Source organism: Rhamphochromis sp. 'chilingali' (assembly GCF_963969265.1).
Source record: "Rhamphochromis sp. 'chilingali' genome assembly, chromosome: 21".
Classification (NCBI taxonomy): domain Eukaryota; kingdom Metazoa; phylum Chordata; class Actinopteri; order Cichliformes; family Cichlidae; genus Rhamphochromis; species Rhamphochromis sp. 'chilingali'.
In genome coordinates, this window is record NC_137949.1 from 17606649 (window position 1) to 17625858 (window position 19210).

At 40.7% G+C, this 19210-nt stretch overlaps 1 protein-coding gene across 5 annotated transcripts in view; it reads right to left on the minus strand.

Annotated features, from left to right (window-relative positions):
- Window positions 1-19210, minus strand: part of daam2 (dishevelled associated activator of morphogenesis 2) — a 112508-nt gene that overhangs the window by 23103 nt on the left and 70195 nt on the right. For 3 of the 5 annotated variants that reach the window (XM_080869949.1, XM_080869946.1, XM_080869947.1), the window contains exons 5-14: window positions 15982-16076; window positions 5851-6184; window positions 5118-5228; window positions 4465-4568; window positions 3986-4052; window positions 3774-3891; window positions 3505-3643; window positions 881-939; window positions 577-761; window positions 167-472 (exon numbers count right to left, since the gene is read on the minus strand). In XM_080869949.1, the coding sequence (XP_080726075.1) occupies window positions 167-472; window positions 577-761; window positions 881-939; window positions 3505-3643; window positions 3774-3891; window positions 3986-4052; window positions 4465-4568; window positions 5118-5228; window positions 5851-6184; window positions 15982-16076 (1518 nt within the window). The remainder of the gene's footprint in view (window positions 1-166; window positions 473-576; window positions 762-880; window positions 940-3504; window positions 3644-3773; window positions 3892-3985; window positions 4053-4464; window positions 4569-5117; window positions 5229-5850; window positions 6185-15981; window positions 16077-19210) is intronic. The other 2 variants (XM_080869950.1, XM_080869948.1) reach the window with 1 other exon arrangement.

Below are 19210 nucleotides of genomic sequence, written 5' to 3' on the forward strand. Positions count from 1 at the left end.
TTGACAACAATATACAAACATATATATGTCAGAAAATTAATGGCCGGGCATGTTCACCTTTTATACACAAACGATAGTTCAACCCTTTTATGTAATTTTGGGAAAACCATGGCTTGAATGACCCCCACCCTTTAGTTTAACAATGCAGTTTTCCATGTTCACTCACCTCTCCTAGTTTGGCCCAGTTGAAGGACTTCAAAGGATGTGAAGGCTGAGGGATGGACTTGGAGTGCATGCTGCTCATCGAGTTAAACGATGAGGGAATGGGAGGAGGCGGAGCTCCAAAAATAGGTGGGGCTCCTGGTGGAGGAGGTGGTGCCCCAGGTGGAGGAGGTGGAGGTGGGGGAGGCGGGCAACTGAATGGTAGAGGAGGTGGGGGTGGAGGAAAGCCGCATGTCATAGGTAGTGGAGGCGGAGGCATAGGGCCGCCAGGAGGAGGAGGGGGAGGTGGGAAGGATACATTTCCGCCCTGCTGGAGGTCAAATGAAAGATCAGTTACTAAATAAACCGTAAAAAAGGGATTACAAATTACTTTAAATTGATGAATAAATTAAACATTAAACATTAGCAGCTCACAGCGATGTCATTGATGCGCGACGACAGGTCTAGCACTTGTTCCCGGGCCGAGCGCAGCTCCACACCTTCACGCTGTAGTTTATCCTTCATCTTGTTCAAAGTCTTCATCATGTCCTCTTTTTCCTGCGTTTTGGTCTCACACTCCCGCTCTTTCCGCTCCAGTTTAGCTAGCAGCTCTGCATGCTCTAAAATCAAACAGTGGTGGAGCAATGGGTTGGCACGGTGTTAGCAGATTTGGATAACAGTGAATACAGGCAAGAAGAAAGATAAAACCATGATGGATTCTGGTGAACTTTAGCTTTACCTTTTCTGAATTTCTCTGCTTGTTCTCGCCATTGTTTCACCTCATTTTCATTGACCAACCTGTGAGGCAGACAGACAAGAATAAGCACAGAGAAAGTGGACACTGGTCTGCAAAGAATTCTTGCATATAAGAGGAAACTTCAGTCCAAACATGTCAATACAGGACATTTGAGAAACCCATTGATCAGGGTTACTTCTGCTTTACTTCATCTTTGCGAGAGGGATTGAGATTTATTTCCTGCATTGACCGGTTTGTTGCGGTTTCCTCTTTTAAGCATCGTTATACAGCATTAGTGCTCAAATAAAACCTGTCAGTTATCTGTTATGAGTTCTAACTCCTGGTTCTTGGCTCAGATTGAGGTTATGTTTAGTTTTAAAATTAAGGTTAAGGAGGTAAGGAATGCGCATTGCCAATTATTGTACATGTAAACAAAAAACACAAATATGAGATATAAGTGTAAGTTAATAAATATATTGTATTTAGTGGGATTTTTTTTTAATTGTAGGAGAAATAGTGGAAAGTGAAACCTTGAGCTCCACTGGTAGCTTTGGCTAGAGTTGAGAGAAAAACATGTTGCATCATCACTACTCACAGAAAAGCTGTTCTTAACAAGGAGCCTAAATACATAAAATATTAGACAATCAATGCACCAAAAATAGGATTGTAATAATAAATAATATAATTAAAAACATAATTATTTTTTAAAAGAAGAAATTTATTTTTCCATTAATTGCTGTGTTTTGATTTATTTACGTGAATTTATCAGTTTACCCACTTAAATTTTGTTTTTTGTTTTTTTAAACTTAACTTGTTAAATAATACATTAAGAAAATAGATGTAACTATGATTATATTAAAATACAATAGTTACAATAATTAAAATATTGCTTTCATTTATTTTTCATTATTTATTTTTCATTATTACCCTGATCAATCTATTCAACAATTTAAACCAAAAAACAACAGGTAAAGATTTAGATTGTAAATATAAATTGTAATTTATTCATATATTTATTTATTTGGTTTTCATAGTTTTGGAAGTTTTGGATAATTTTGGCACTTTTGGTCCTCCATAGAATGACACAGAGGACAATAATACCACTGTGATGATGGTTCACACTTAAAGGCATCAATTCACACCAGGAAAGCAAACTGGGCATTAGTCAGTTTCGGGGCCTTTAAAGTGGTCGTGTTTAAAAGGATCCAACTGATTAAAACAAAAAGACACAATCAGTTTTTCTTGACTGGTCAAATAAACATTTTTGCATGACTGTGGAAAAATGTGATTTGTACAAGAGCGTCAATTCTGGGGTCGGGCACACGTGTGAGTATTCAGAGCCGTCGTCATAGTGACCACAGATGATGAATGACTTTGTCTCCCGGCTGTTTTAACAGTTGTTTTAACATGCGCTCCACCATCTGAGCTAACACGGCACTAGTCATATGTTTTTACCCGTTAACCGTCAGGACCTCCTGCGTGTAGCCGATCCGGTAAGGAAATCTCAGCTTATGCACGCTTTTTCCAGGCAACATTTATTTGAAGTGAGTTTATGGAAACAAGAAGAGGCTGGCAGCAAATGTAAAGTGAGGGGAAGGTTTCAACCATTCTGATGCATCTTCAGTTGATAGCAATGGGCATCCAGGCTCAGATGCAGCATCCAAGTTTGCATTCTGATCGCTACTGGAAAGAATTCTGCTCAAGCGTGCTGATTGCACTAACAACAGTGGGTGAATACTTCACCAAGCTACATGTTTTGTGGTGCTTTCACCACAAAGACTAAACACATTCATCTGTTATGGTAAGCTTGCTTTTAAAAATAACAAAAATGAGGAGAACTGAAGAGAAGAATGACAGCACCAAGTTACAGCAAAGACAGAGCTCTAAATTCAGTCTGTGTGCACTTTTCATGTACCGAGACCCTGACTTAGCAATGATCATTTGGCTGTGCAAACCTTCTCCTTCCAAGCCATAACGCTTCCCCCTTGTCTGCCTCGCTGCACCTGAACATGGCTGACTTGGCCCAACAGCCCTCCTAATGCGATTAGAACAATTTCCTTTTGATCTCTGGCTTCCACTTCCATGCCAGTTCACGCACAGAGCAAGGTTTCCTCCGATTCAGTCCAAGACCCCCTGCTGCCACCTTCACATCACCTCAGCTTCCTGTAAAATTACATTCCCTGCTCCCTTTTACCACGTGCTCCTCTGCAATAGCCTGCAAAACCCTGTGGTTTATTGTATATGTATATGCTCCTCTGTACTAAAACACCATATTCCAGTGTTTATCTCTCCCAATCTTTGATATAGAAGAAACACATGATATCAGGGCTTTGATCTCTGTTGCTAGTGATGCTGATTAAATGCATTAACTACAAGATTTTCTCAGAAAGTTGGAGTGTTTACAGTACTGGGGGATGAGGAGAAGCTTTTGAAAAAGGCATTGAGTGGTTGATTGACTTGAATCATCACTTGCAACAATCATTTCCAACCTTTTCCCAGTGGGCATGAGGTACAAGCAGCCCTGGCAGGGTATCAATCAAGATCCTGTCATATAAATACATTACTATAGTAAAAAGCTTCATTAGCGATCACGTGTCCACTGTTGATTAATGAGAGATTTCACTCACATGCGAATGATGTTCTTTACATTGAAGTTGTCCAGAGGAGAGATATCAGGGTCCTCTCCCTTGTCGTCCTGCATGACGATCTGCTGGAGGATCCGGTCTAAGAGCTGCCAGTGCTGCAGGGTGCCACCACTACGCTTATCTGTTTTTTTAGGGGGGTTTTTCATGAATAAAAAGCTCAAAAAGCTCAATATAAAAAGATGAACACTGAAGCAAAGTATAGCCTAGAAATACTTGATGTCTTTTCTCCCCAGGTAAATGTGAGTACTCACAGGGCATCTGCAGACAGTGTTGCAGGATGGAGAGGAGGTGTGGGTAGGAATCAGTGTGGCTCAGCTTCTTCTTGATCAGCTCAAACATGGCACCAGCACTTTTAGTATCTACATGGGTCTGTTGAGTAAACAGAAGGAATCGGTACCACACAGCTGTTTAATTACCTACAATCTAAAAGGAACACACTAATGTCAAACCAGGGAAAACTCACCATATCAAATCTTTTGGCCAGCTCAGAGTCGTCCTCGTTTCGCACCATCTCAAAGAAATCCAAATGCCTAAACAGAGAGATAAAAAATGTTCCTTCATTTGATCCCAAACTTCTGTATTTATTTAATTACCTTTAGAATTTTATTACTTGTTAATAATAACTGCTTGTAAACATTGGGGGACAATGCATTTCTTTGTAGAGTTTCAAATGTTAAAGAGGGCTTACTCTCCTCATTTCCAGCTCCTTATTTCTATTCCTAGACTGTACTAGGGTAGCATGATTCACTATATCTGATTTGGTCTTGATTGGATCTCCCGTCTATTATCTTAATCAAGCATATAAACATATAAACCCTGTTTGAGACAACAGTACCGCAGTGATACTCCATTTTAGGAAAATTAAATAAAAAGGGTGGGATGTTTTGTTATTTTTAAAAACACATCAAAGATTTAGTTTCCATTTCTTCATCAGTGACTCACCTATCCAAAGTGGCGTTTTCGTGCTCTCTGAGCTTTTCGATGACCGGCTGTATGCCCAACATCAGGAACTCGTACCTTAGATGGAGGCGAAACTCCAGGTTGTCCTGAACATAAAGGATCAAACAATAAGAGAGGACATGAAGCTGTAATAAATCCATATGTCATATTTAATGGGACATCAGATACCTCAGAATCTTAAAAGTGTTGCATGTATCTTGGTATATATCATCTTTAAGCAGCATTTTAGCATAATTACAAAAAGAATACTTTGATTCCAAAACCCACTGCTATCTAACAGGTCCTGTCTTTTATTTGTGTTTACTCGGTACAAAATCTTTAACTAAAAAGTCAACAGTTCTTAGAGGAAAACACCATCTATGTTGTTCATGATGATCCACAAACAAAAGCCATGCCACTGCATCTATAGTCAAAGCATGGCTGCACTTTATCGTATATTTCACTCAATTTACCTTTAAGCTCAGAATGAAACAAACTTTACTATTTGTGAACCATAAAAAACAGCCTCTCCTGATGCTTTAGTGACTATTCTTACAAGTATTTAAGAAATCTCTTTCCATGAGAGTTACACTCCTTAAGTTTTGTATACAGTTATTTAGAGTGTGTTTAACAGGCATGAGGCTGTGAATGCAGACCTCTCCAGCCCCAGCGTTGAGCACGGCGTTAATGAAAGACATGATGGCGGTCTTTAAGTTGACCTCGTCTCTGTAGCGTCCTGTACTTTTGTCCAGCTCATTCAGCAGCGTCTGGAAGATCAGAGGAGATGGCAAAGTTAGTCAGCAAGTGCGTTTGATCGGAGAAAAAAAAAGAAATTAATTGGATAGTAATTTCAATCTATATTTAATTTAACAGGCAAGCAGCACAGGGCTGCTGTTCTCAGTTCTTGCCCCCTTCTTTGCCTCTTAAACTGACCTTTGGCACTCTTTAGTATCTTAATCATAATTCAAAGAAACATTAAAAGCCCTCGTAAGTTTGAATCACTCAGCTCCTGTGGTGTTAGCTTAGCCAAGGTGGCATGATTTACCGCACACCCCAGGGGATGTATGAGATGTGGTTTGTTGATTCAGTCCTGCTAGTCACTAAAGCACTACACATACTGTGACCTCCATAACTTAAGATGTCCTCACCTGCCTTTAATAACGCACGTGTGTTGACGTAACCCAAGGCCAGCCGTCTGAGGCACAATTCTCCAACTTATCAAAATGACCGCAGCTTGATTTATTTTAGCATTACCCAGAAATATTTGTCTGCCTTTACCCATAATCTACGTCTGCCTCACACTGTCAGCAAAGGCTCCTCAAGCCTGAATGTGCCACGTGACATGGCCCTGCGTTAACCTCAGATACTAACAAAAGAAGCTTCTCTTACCTGGAAGCGAGTCCTCTCAGCAGCATATTTCTGGTAATGTGCCATGGCTTGAAGCACCTTCTTGTGTCCATCTGGCACCAGGCACACCGCCCCAAGAATCTCCAGTACTGCCACTTTGGTCTTGAAGTTCTCTGTCCGGAGGCTCTGTGAGATGGTATTGATGCTCTGCGGGTGGGCCAGGACATGCGCACGGCCCTGCGAGTTGTTCATCAGCGCCTTGATGCACCCGATGACGGAGGTGTGGACGCGGCTCTCCGACGTCTCGTAGTCCATGCTGCGCAGGAAGTTGAGGAGGCAGGTGAGGCCGTCCAGCTCGATGAAACGCGTAACAAACCTAATGGAGGACAGGAGGAAAAGCGCAGGGTAAAGACTGAGCCAGTGTGCTAGTTTACAACCAACGCACAATATAAAGACAAAGGTTCATACTAAAACTGTAACCTAACCCATATTTTAACAACACAGTGAAATTCTGCTTCCATAGTTCCCGGTGATACACTGGGCCTTTCTCCTCCAGACCCCTTCCCATGCCTTCTCTCCTGCAGTTTGTGTTTTTGCCTTCTGTTTGTTAATCACAGTTTTCCTGCGCTCCACTTTTCTCTCTTCTTTTTTAAAGCAAACTCAAGTCTTGCTCACAGGGGATCATATCTTTTGTTTTTCTTCTCCCTCTAGTGTAGCCATAGAATATAAAACTCTGTTAGAGGCCAGTAGTGGTGAACTGGCACTGGACAAATATAATGAAAGTGAAAGTGTTTGTGCCTCTGTGCTCACAGATGGATGAAAAAGGTTGGGGATTCACTATGGACATATCTTTATGGACTTCACTTTAACATTTATCTCATTTGAAGGAAAAAAAATCCTCAATTTTGACACTTCTCTCCTGCTGACCATCAAGTGGCTGAACTAATTAGAGAGCAGTGAGCTATTGACCTCTGTGGATGAGAAGCAGACTGGTTGAGTGGCAGGCAGGACATGTAAACAGTGAGGGATGTCACATCCAGCGAGCACAGTGGGGGCTGGACTGTAAATGACCTTCCCACTCGCTAAGATTCCTGATAGGCCTCATAAATTACTTCAAACAAACAAGGGATTGTACGGAGAAAAGAAAGGGGAGAGGAAGAGGAAAGAAGCATGGAGTCAAGAAGACAAAGGGACAGAGAGGAAAGAGCGAGAGTCTGACAAGAGGGTGCTGAGATTTATTACCATTCATTGTAGCAAATACATTGTTTTGACGCTTTTAGAAGTATGCAGACCATTCCCCTCCCACTGCTGTCTTGGCACAAAAGAAATGTGAAAAAATATAATGCAGAAAAATCTATTTATTATCCTTTATGACGAGGCCAGAGCTCTTCCTCTGCTCACACATGATTAATCCCAGATTTCCAGCAGATGCACTCACAGAAACTCAACCTGGCACGTCCAGTAAATCTCTTAAAGAGATATCATCCTCTGATCTTCAGCAGGCTCATACAGTATGCACGCATGCATACAGTCAGCCTCTCTTGGCAATGCATTCAGAACACTCGTGCAACCTTTCAGCAGACTTTCCTGTTTGAGCGAAGACGCTGCAGTCTCCACTCAGCACCACGGTGACGAAAAAGAAATCCAACGTATGAGATATGAATTGAGTCAGATGTAGCACAGACAGTGGAAGCAGTGAAGTCAGAACAAAGCCAACTGTTTTAAGTTCCACATTATATCAGTGACAAGCCTTTGGCCGGCCACGCGCCTGTCCACGAACCGAGAGCCCACCTCAGAGAAAGAGCTTTCATAGTGGAAGAGAAATTAAGCTGAACATCGCTGTGATTAATGTATGGAAAGCTGAGGGTGACAGATGTTGTTCTTGGAGTTTGGGTTCAAAAGAGTGGACGAGATTCAAGACTTCGCTCACTGCCAGCTTCACTTCGCTTCCCAGTATGCACCGACATAACCTTTGCAGCATAACCCGATGCCCGTGCGGGCGCTTAAGCAGATACATGTAAAAATATACATGCATGTCTCTTTAAAACATTCAACAGTGACTAATCCTCTGGACCGTTACTAAACCTAGTAAGCTGACATTCAACAATTCTCTCCTCCTCCTCACTTTATTTTCTCTCCAGTGAGCACTTGAATCAATGGATCCCATATCCTCTGACTTTGTAGTCCCCTCTTGTCTTCTCCTCTCCACTGACATTCACGCTCAGCCGACTGGCGCGCACGGGTTTCTGTCCTCCCCCCTTTGCTCTTGGAACAACCGCTGCATACTTCAAAACCCGCAGTGAAAGCTCAACAACTGCATACAATATGAGCACAGGCAGAGCTGCCGAACAATACTGACGCTGAGCCAAACACACACACATACACACACAAATAGGTCTTCACACAGATGAAAGAAAGAAAGAAGCAAGAAATAAAACTTGGAACAGAATGAGGCTAAACAAAAGCGACAGAGTAGCAGGAAAAAGTCAAGGCCTGCGATGGTCAAAGGTAAAGTCTCGGATTTAAATTTGAAAAAAGCCCTAAGATATTTGCTTTATCTTACATTATTAAATGAGTTTCAGTGCTGCTATCTTTAAAACAACATTGTAATTTGTATCTGTATTGATCTAAAAAGCATAAAAACCCCTCAGCCAGAGGCAGAGGACGGTGTGGAAGCTAATCCAGATGCTCAAATTTAAATTTCATTCCAACCAAACGTATTTTTCGCTGCAAGACATTCTGCCTTTTTGAACTGTGGATGACCCGTGTGTGGCAGACAGTTGGCCGACAGTTCGCTCTCGCCTCAAAGCCTAACCACACAAACTTATCAAAGGCCAACACTTCCACACACACAAACTCAAGTGATCATGTGCCTTTCTAACTCTCGTTTACCCCTCACTTAATCACACGCACACTCACCATCTCCTTCAGACACCCACTCATCTATATCCAGACGCATTTTCACACGTCATGTTCGACTATAAAAGGTCTCCAAAGACAACGAGAGCCCGGGAGGTTCTCCAGAGGTGCTGATTAAACCGTGACCAAGGTGTCTGCAGGGCTTTTAGGAGAAGTTATACGATAATCAACATTACTCGCATTTTACTCGATGTGGTAAATGAAGGGTTGAGCATAAAACTGTCACATATGTAGATAGAAGTTACAATACAAACCCTATCTGAGGTGCACACCTGTGATTTGTACATATATAGTATATCATGGTTTACTGGTTGTGCTTGCATGTGTATATGTGTGTGACTTTTTCCACACACAAACATTTCTACAAATTATACAGATCAAAGATTCCTTGTACAAAGTCAGTGTGATGTTTCTGATCTGTTCAAAGATTTTTAGTGTATGACTGAGTTCATGTGTCTCACCTCCTGCTAAATCTACCAGGGCACCACAGCAAGCCTACATGAAGCAGGAGTATTTCCAGTTGCGAAAATGTACCTGACTATCTCCTGCTTTATGCCACATGTGAGAAAAGGCAACTGTCTCCTTACACTCAATTCATATGAAGTACAAATCATGTGACCACACCACAGCAGTGTTCGAGGGCGATCAGATAAGATCACTTTTTTTCTAATTCACCCACAGAGTTGAAGCCTTTATTTCCCAACTAATGATGATGTCTCAAATGGCATCATGTGGGGTAATTTAATGGACTAGACCCAGCATTGCCCAGGGGAAAGAAAGGTTTTATACAATACTTACAAACAGGTTTCTAAAAGTAAAATTAGTTGTGTTTCTCTTTAACAGACATTAGCTTTGTATTTGTAGGTCAAAAGAGGGTAATTCAATGGAAACCTAATGGAAATTAACTATAAAGTATAAGTATTAAAGATAATTTATCTCAATTTCAGGACTGGGACCATACCTCATACACTCCTCTTCTGGTTCTCCAGTAATGTATGCTTTCCTGCACTGTAGAAGACTTGTTCTCATTTTCGTGACTCACTCGCCCTCCCTCACGCCCCTTTTTAGTACATGGGGATCGGCCCAGCCCATGAGCTGCCACCAGTCCTCACTGAGGCATTTCCCAGACCCTAGCCTCACATCCATGCTGATTCCATCTGCTATTATCTTACAAAAAATGCTGTCAAATCTAATTGAGGATGTGGTTTCTGCTTGCAAAAAAGATGATCTCAACTACTTTTTCTTTTTCATGGACATAAAATACTAAAATTTCACTTACCAAAACTAGAGTACAGACTTCTTGCATGGTTTGCTTGTACATTTAACCGGACAGCAAACCATAACTATATTAAAAATAGGCACTAAGAGCAGAAACGTGTTCAGTTCTTGTCTTTTCATTTTGGCTTTAACCCATGAGGTTGCCGTTTGGGATTAAAGTGAAAGTGAAGTATAACCCCTGTGCTCAACTCCACTTTTTCCCCACTCTCCATCTGTTCAAACCTGCCTGCATGGTCCACCTGGCCATCACTCGTTTCTTTCCATTTCCTGTTGAACTACTAAGTACCAAAGGGAGAGAAATCAGCGCTCTAAGAGAAGCAAACACTCCATCTGAGACTCTTTGAAGGTGTGAGACTCTACTCCCCCACTAATGTATTTGGTAATATGTGAAAACAGATATAAAGTTCACCCTCTGTTGAGCGGAACCTTTGAGAGATCTGTCGACAAAATGTTTTGAAGGATAATATTTGTATGTGATGGCAGCGAAACATCCAAAGAGCTGTTGACACAAGAGCAGGGTGAAAGGCTGCAGTCGACTCGAGTAAATATTCTTGCTGGAACAGATTTGCAGAAACAATGTCCACAGAGAGCCGCCTTGGGAAGCACTACAGTGCTCTGCTGACATGAGCCTGGGAGTGCAATGCATTGTGGGCCAGAATGGCCTCAGTGACCTCCACGATAACTCAGTTTCCTGTCCTCGTGCAGTTATGTCGCAACGGAAATGACAATGATGGAGGAGGGTCACGTCTTAGAAGCGCAAAGCACGCTCATCAACATGAACATAAACATCAGTGCAGATGTGCAGATGACTCAACAAATCAACAGTGATTATGAAAGTATATCCAACTGCATAGTTAAAATACCACAAGTAAACATTCAAATATTTGGACGCTAACTGGAAATGCACACCAGAATGTGTATATTTCATTTAACTACATAGCTGCAGCAGTTTGTGTTTGCCTGTCTACCCTCACATGCCCACTTGAGTTGAGATTCAGCTTTACGTGAGTAAATACACAACCGCAGTGTGATGCTTCAAGCTCCATTTGACAGCTGGTAAACAAAACAATAACTACCGGCATGGACGCGTGATAAGCTGCTAACTCGAGGGGAAGAAATCATTTTCAAAATGCCTCCTTTTTTATGGCTGCTTAGAAATAATCACATTTATATTTGAATGAAGACATCTGGGCCATTAAATTAGTTTCCAACCATCAAAAAAAGGTTTCTGGTAAATGGCAAATTAAGTGCAGCATCACTCACAGGGGAAAGAATATTTCGCCTGTGGTCTCCTCTTACAGGGAGGCATCGATACAGTCCAATTGTTCTGTTATTGAGTGATTTCATTTTTCTTGCACCAGCCTACCAACTTCAGTTTAATAAACACTAAGCCTTTGACATTTTAAGGCATGGACAAACTTATGCATGGGTCGTTTTTTCTTTTAGATTTTGGGTCTCATCTTTCCACTAGTTTGATAGATTAGGTTTTGTGGAATTAAACAAGTCCAAAATTCACATTTAGGAATTTATTTAAGTGCATGTTGTCCAACGGAAATTGGTGCTTAATGAGATCTAGAACGACGTCTAGCAAAAGCCACAAACCTCACCATGCTCTAGCAACCACAACTACTAGACCATCATCTCATACTTCCTCTATTTCCAGCACTTTGATCCCAGAAACCTTGGGTTATTTACATATATTTGTATCTTATAATCAGCTAGTGTGTCTCTAGTAGCTTTCATCCAAAAAATATACTTCCTTGTTCTGTAGCTACACAACATATTGGTTAATGAGTTTACCACTACTGGTCATTATTGATCATCTATAAAATTTAAGACAGCAGATCAGTTTGATCTCTTTCAGGAACAAGAGACAAACAAGAGATAGAGTCTACACCAACTTCTTACCCATTTAATAAACTCCATCCACTGAACTCTGTGATCTGTAGGCAAGAGACCAAAGATTTTAAGCAGCAGAAGATTTCTGCATTGCATTTTCTTGTAGAAAATCAGTTTGCATGAAGAGCAAAGCAGGGATGGTATTTTCTGAAATGCACTGGATAGTGATCAACTATTGTCTAATGATGAGTTAAGTGATTACTGGCATTTTCAAATTATCTGTCTTGGTAAACAATGACTGGTGCAAAAGCCAGAAATGTTGGCATGGATACCTGCTGGCTGCAACAGAGACCCCGACAAATTGTCTGGTGCCCCAAGAGCCTGAAGTGAGCAGACGAGCTGATGTATTTCCAGACTGTGAAATCAGATTACGGCTGCGTTTAGGCTGAGTTCATTATTAAAACGACAACAGTTTGTTTTGTTGCTCTCAAATTCTGTGGCCTGTAGTATGAAATCCATGTTTGTTGTTCCAGGAACTGAAACTACAGCCAAATCAACCAGGATCAAAAAGATCCTTCCAGATTATTCTGTCCTCTTGAAGTAGCAATGTCAGGAAGAAAGAATGTGCAAATCTTAAAATAACGTTCACACACACAAACAAACACTTGATTGAAACATGTCACCAGCAAAACAGCCTGTGAGTGAAAGTGGGTGGCCTACTGATGATGTGCTCTGCCTGGCACCCTGCATGTCTACAATGTGTTTGGGTCCCGTGGCCCTGCAGAGCAGCATGAGTAGCAACAAGGGCACCTCTTCACAACCAGGCCCAGCTGCCTCTCCAAAGTGAAGGAGGGAGGGAGCAAGGCAGTTTCAGGCAGGCATCCAAAGCTGGGCATGAGTCAAAGCCGAATACGCACAGACACCACCGTGTCTCACAAGATGAGGCCGTAAAAACTCTATACATTCACGACGGGACAAGGAAATGACACACAGCGCAGGTGAGGCTCTGCTTTATGTATCCCAGACAGCAAAGCACAAAGTCATCATTTCGCTTTAACTGCCCGTTCATCACAAAGCCCACGCTTGGCTGGACATTTCCCTGAACACCCATATTCTGTGCAACACACCTGCTGCCCGCATCGCTGTTCCACTACTTTAAAACATCTGCGTGCTAATGAGCAATAACTCACTCTGTGAACAGCATGGGAGCAGGTGGACTCTGAATAGTGTTGGCAAAGTCACCTTTGATGAGGTAAAATAAGTGAATACAACACTACGAGGAAATGAATAGAGAAAAAGAGACATATAAAAAAAAAGCCTTAAACTATAAATTAGGTAAAATAAAAACAGGAGAACGTGGAACTGCACTGGGGTATCAGGTGGGGTGTCACTTGAATATATGTATTTAAAAAAATCTACATTTATTTTATGTAACATACTATGTGGCAAAGTCACAACAGTTGCCTAGCATAGGAGAAAGGGAGCAAGCAGGGAATCATTTAGGCTACCGCTATCATGGAAAAGTGGACTGAGCAAATTAAAGTGTCAAGTCATAACATTTACCTGGTCTTCTTTTTTCTACTTTGTTGTTCTAATTCTTTCAGGCTGCTTTATGTGTGTAAAAAACAGTTTACGGTAACACCAAGCTAATGACATTCATTAGCTAGTTGTAGCTCGTTTCTAAAAACATCGTAACAGTACAAAAAACCCTCCCTGATGATTAGGCCCAGCAGGGGGTCAGTTTAGACCTGGAATAACTCAGCACCAACAGTGTGGTAATGATGGCAGAGAGATGACAACCTAACTTGGCCTCTCAAGGATTGAGTTGCTCTGCAAGTGCCAAATACTTTGGGGTTTGGCCTTTAGAGAAACTATGGTAGTAAAATTGCAGAAGATTAACTGTACTTCCCAAATAAACACTGGGTAAACGTTATCAAGTGTTTGTGAGACTAGATAGCCATCTCACCAAAGTGATGCTTATGTTGAAGTAAATTTAAGTTTACAAGTAGTCGTCCTGCTTTCCTGCTACAATTACAACATTTTTTTCATCATGTACTGCAAATGCAGTATGAACTGTGCAAACCCCTCCTGAAAACCTACTCCTTTCATAATGCACTGCATCATCTAACCCTTTAAAATTTCTTCAATAAATTAGCCCAAGGCACTAAAATGGCATTTTCACAAATGTGCAAATCCTGTTACCTCAGACTTGGATAAGTATTCCTACTACCCTGAATATGTCAAAGGAGGAAAACTGTGACGATATATTCAGATATGTTGTTTGCCGCAACAGCAGGTAATGGCATAAAGTACATATAGCTCAGCAAGAAGTTTTTCCACTAATTAGGATTTTCTTTCCTGGTTATCAGTGTCTGAAACTGTGTTCAAAGTTCAGTTTCACTGAGCACACAGAGAGCATCGGTAGTCCCCATGTGGGATGAGTGTGAGATCATCAGAGCAGGTTTAGGCTGTAAATCAGCTTTAATGAGCACACTCAAAGCCCATCCCTGTCAGCTACATACAGCTTAGGATGTCTACCACATGAACAGGGCTGATCTTATTTAATTAGCTTTGAAAAAAAGTGTAACTCTGACCTTAAATATATTATAAATCCTTACTTATCCAGAACCTTCGAGCGCACCTTTGCATTCATATTACTTTCTTTTTTGTGTGGTCAGTAAGTAAGAGTTAGAAGTCACAGAGTGTTTACTATATATCTGTATTTGTTCATTCAGCAGCACAACAAATATATTTGTCCTGTTTAGTTGCCAACAAATTATTTCAATCATCATATCACACGTTCAAACCTCAGTGATTTTTATTACCAGAATTTTGCCAGTACCTGCAAATTCCACTAATTACTTAAATATAGCATGTTGTTGTCCATTTTATAAATATATTTTTAATGTTACTGTTTTTTTGTTTTTACATTATGTTAAAAACACCATATTCAGCTACAGTGACTCTTTGAGACTTGCATTTAGTTTGTTTGTTTGCACATAAATACTGATTAGGCTATATGTTAATGACGATAAACAAGAAAAAAAATGTTTAGAACCCATCTGACTTAAGCAGAAGATTTCTTTTAAATACAAAATTAAAACTGCAAATGATAAAACAGTTAGTTGTAATGTTTTACCTGTTCAGCTGCTATCTGTCAACTTACATTAACTAATAAGGAAATACCATAGATTAAATCATTCTTTGTAAACCCCGTTTATCTTGATTTGGTGCCAGCTTACCAGCATAGCTCCACTGTTCCATCTGTGCCTCATAATTAGGATTATATCAGACAGAAAATAGACATTAGACTTATCTAAGCAGCTCAAAGTCAGAGGTCTAGATCTGTTAAAGTTAAATTGGACTGACTTGTTTTATTGAGGCATGATATCATCAGTAGTGGGATTTCACTGCTATTGGAACTGACAATAATTTCTGGTATCCTTATAATATTCCAATAAAGATTCACATTCAAGGCCAGAAAGTCTAAAACAGAAAGTTTCAAACGATTTCCTGTCTTCTGTCTAGACCTCTGAGTCTGCTTCTCACCAGCTTTGTTCTGTTTTGGATCCCCACATGTCGGCACATGGAGCAAACACAACCACACACACTTGGCCTACAAATACACCCACACAACCCAGACGCGACCCAGACGTGAGAGCTGCCCTGAGTTTTTGTCACTCTGCACATGAGGCCTGTCATTTTATAGCCGTCCTTGAGAACACTCAACACCCCCCATTTTGGGGCAGACCACTGCTTCATAAGAATGGCACGGGCTGATGGACAGCTCCAAAGGAGGTGCCGACTGGGAGACGTAGGCGGTTTGTGTTGGGGGGATGCCCAGTGTCCTTGAATATTTCTTTGTGGTGACGAGTGAGGCCAAAAGCCGCTAATGACCACAGCGTAAATGTGGACGACTGAAAATTTCTTTAATTAATCACTTTTCAGTTTGAAGTAAAGAATAGGCTCATTTAGCATGACAAGAGACAGACTGCGCTGCAGCACAAGATCCATTATTAAATCAGATTACGGTGTGTGGTATAACCTCAACAAGTTAAATTGTAGGAATGGAGCAAAGAGCTCAGCGCTGTGTGCAGCCCAAGGGAAGGTCACATGGAAGAGTTAAGTTTCACTCACCTCATTGGCTGAGTCCGAAGTGCCGTCTTCAGATCTTCCACCACCTTGTTCCTCATTTCCATTTCCTCCTCGTCAAAGGCAAACAAAGTCTGCATCTGCAGATAAGAAGAGAAATGGAGATTTCACTGGACAAATAACAGATTCATAGAGTTCAATTCCAACTCTACATCAAGTGAGAATGTTACCTGCTGGTAGTAATTTGGTACTTTCCATTTTTAATTAGAGCAGGGCTCCTACAGCCCGAGGAAAGTTGGGTTTAAGACTTTTTTAATGCCGCTCAGAATAAAATTTAAAATCAATTTCACACAAACCAAAAACTGAAGACAAACAACATCAACTGATTGGGGTTGTTTGGTTTTTGTGGTTCAGTCGAATCTCTCGTCCAACAAGCTAATTTATGTAGGCTGTTGATACAGACCAAATGCATGCAACCACATGGCAATTTTGGGAACACTGCACGAGATTTCACTCTCAATTACCATTGTGCATATGTTTTCTGCAAGAAATACACCATGACTTGTATGTTACCTGACATGAGACATTACAACAGAGAAATATGGACTTAAACAACTCAAATTCTTAAGGATGTGGTTCTCCCAACCTTGAATGCAAAGAGCCAATCAACAAAACAAATGGCTGATCTTATGTCCTTGAGCTGAAGGCAGCTGCATTTCTTTCTGAGGTTTTTAAGACATTTTACTTCTCATGCAAAAGGCTTCTTTGGTTCTAAAAGATGATGTGGATGATGAAGTTGGTCTAAGGTGACAACCCCACGAGAGGTTAAATATGTAGGGCTTCTTCAAGAACCTAAAAATGAAGTCCAGTTGCCTTGAACTCAAGCACCTATTCTGAGGTTCCTGCCCAAAATGAATTAAGTATTTCTCTGCAATTACAAACTCTGTATAAACAATCCTGGTATCAAAATAAAGCTAACACTTGTGAGACTTCATCAGCGTTGTAAATATTACAGCAGATGCTAGTTTGTCAAAGCAGCTGAGGATGGAAAATAGAAAAATACAATTTTTTTTCCTTGCCTAATTTCTGTTCTTTTTCCTGTATTTTATAGCATATAAAACCTTTGGACATATCCTGCGGTACACAATAAACTCCACAACATCATGAATCAACATATTGACATTATCTGTACAAAGACTGATGCTGCTGAAGTGAAACACAGCAAAGTTACAGAGATTTTAATGAAGGCGTAGCCAGGCATTTTGCAATTTGTTACATTTTGCCACAGTCTGTGAGAGTTTAATTTTCTTAAGTATTGAAGAGCAGAAATGACTCTAAATCTTTCTTTACAAGCCTACAAAATGCTTGTTTTTAAATATTTTTGGAAGAATTACCCCCCCGAGGCACCGAGGCCAAACAGTGCATGTTTCAGCCAGTCACAGTGCTGCTCATTCATTTCCCTCAAAAGATACTTGTTTGCGATTGCTTTCAAACTTTAAACCTTAAAATTTTGGTACAGCTCGCTCATTCATTTCTAAATAAGTCTTGTCTTGTGATGATCAAGCCACTACAAAAAAAACAAAACAAATAAAACCATCAACCTAAAAGTTAGCTTGATGGTTCAATACCCAGCCCCTGCAGTCTGCAAGTGGTGCTTGCACAAGTGCTTAACCTCAAATCGTCCCAGATGTGTGAGTGTGTGTGAAAGCGTTTAAAAGCGCAGTATAACAAGGTTTGTGGACCTTGGAAAGAGACACTGTTGTTTGGTTCTACTAAGGCAGCTTTTTGTTGCTTTGAGGAGTCATAGACAAATGCCATTGGGCAACTTAGACCAAGGCAAAAATAAAAGACCGGAGGAAGAATAGGTAAATTTGATTTGGGGGTGCACTGTCCCTTTAAAAAGTAACACACAACCCCCCACCCGCCGTTTGTAGAATTATTTTATAGACTGCCAACTAGCTACCATGACATATCTAACTGAATCCTGACCCAATGTTTGATTTTCCAACAAGAGCTCAGATCTGTCCAGTGTGCGAGAGTGTTTAATATAGAAACGGTACACTCAAAACATCCATCGTGTCGACTTAGCCTCAAGTACAGATGGTTCAGGAGCCCTGTGCCAAACGCTCTGGCTCCTGTTGCTCTAAATGAGCGTGTTCATAGTCAATGGGAAGTTGGACACAACAAGTGTTGGGCTGAGTGAATGATTGGGTCGTGCTGTGAGCCAGTTCACCGTGTCAGTGAGTCTAGCCAAATGGCTCCTTCCTACATCTGCTATTAGTAAGCTCACCCGTACCTGTGGCCAACATGCACATAAGGATATCATTAGAGCCAGTTGGTAAACCAGCAGACGGTACTTCCCTAAATCCTTATGATGGGAAATGCCCTCCCCCCAGCCAGAACTATGCCTTTAAGCTAGTCATAAGAGCGTCATTAACAAAGATGAATGCTACTAATCGAAGTCTTAATGTGGGCCATGTGGATCATTGACGCATCAACCAAGAAAAAGAAAAGAAAAGGAAAAAAAAAGAAGGGATGAGTTTAATCTAAACCAAGACAAACTAAATTTTGTTAACTAAAACAAAATAATTTAGTGAAATCCAGCTGCCATCGTATCTTCCACCATCAGAAGATATTTGGAAGGCTTACGTCAAGTTGCATTAAAAGTAAACGTATATGTTTATGTTTCATATCTCGTCAGACTAAAAAAAAATTTCTCGTAATTTATCATAGCCTGCATTTAAGCAGTGAAGTGACTGTTTTTCTTTTAATACCTAACATCAGATGTCAGGGACACTGCACGCTCATATGGTAGCAACTTGTCAGTCACCTAATCCCAAACTTTATCATTGTATTTGATGTAAACAGAACCATAATTTATAAAATAAACATATTCAGACTTGGAACTAGCAACTGAGACCATAAACTCATCGTGTAAGCATTTGCCGTAGTCACCGGCAATGCGAGCAGCAGGGTCATTTTCTCATACGCTTCTTTGAAAGCGGACTAGAATAGCCCCCCCCTGCTGGTCACTAGAAAGCATGCAAGTTTAAAATACTTCTGCTTTGGCTCCGCTTTTCAGAGCTAGACTGTTTTGTAAAAAAGATCTCTAAAACTGAGCAACTCACATTAATACAGTATTTGGAAAATAGCACTACAGGTCAGAGGACACTAATTAAAAAATAACTTAATGAAATCATATCCAGAAATAAATGTAATAAAAGAGATTTAGCTAACAGATCATTCTGAATGGCTCCAAAGATATACTGCTTCC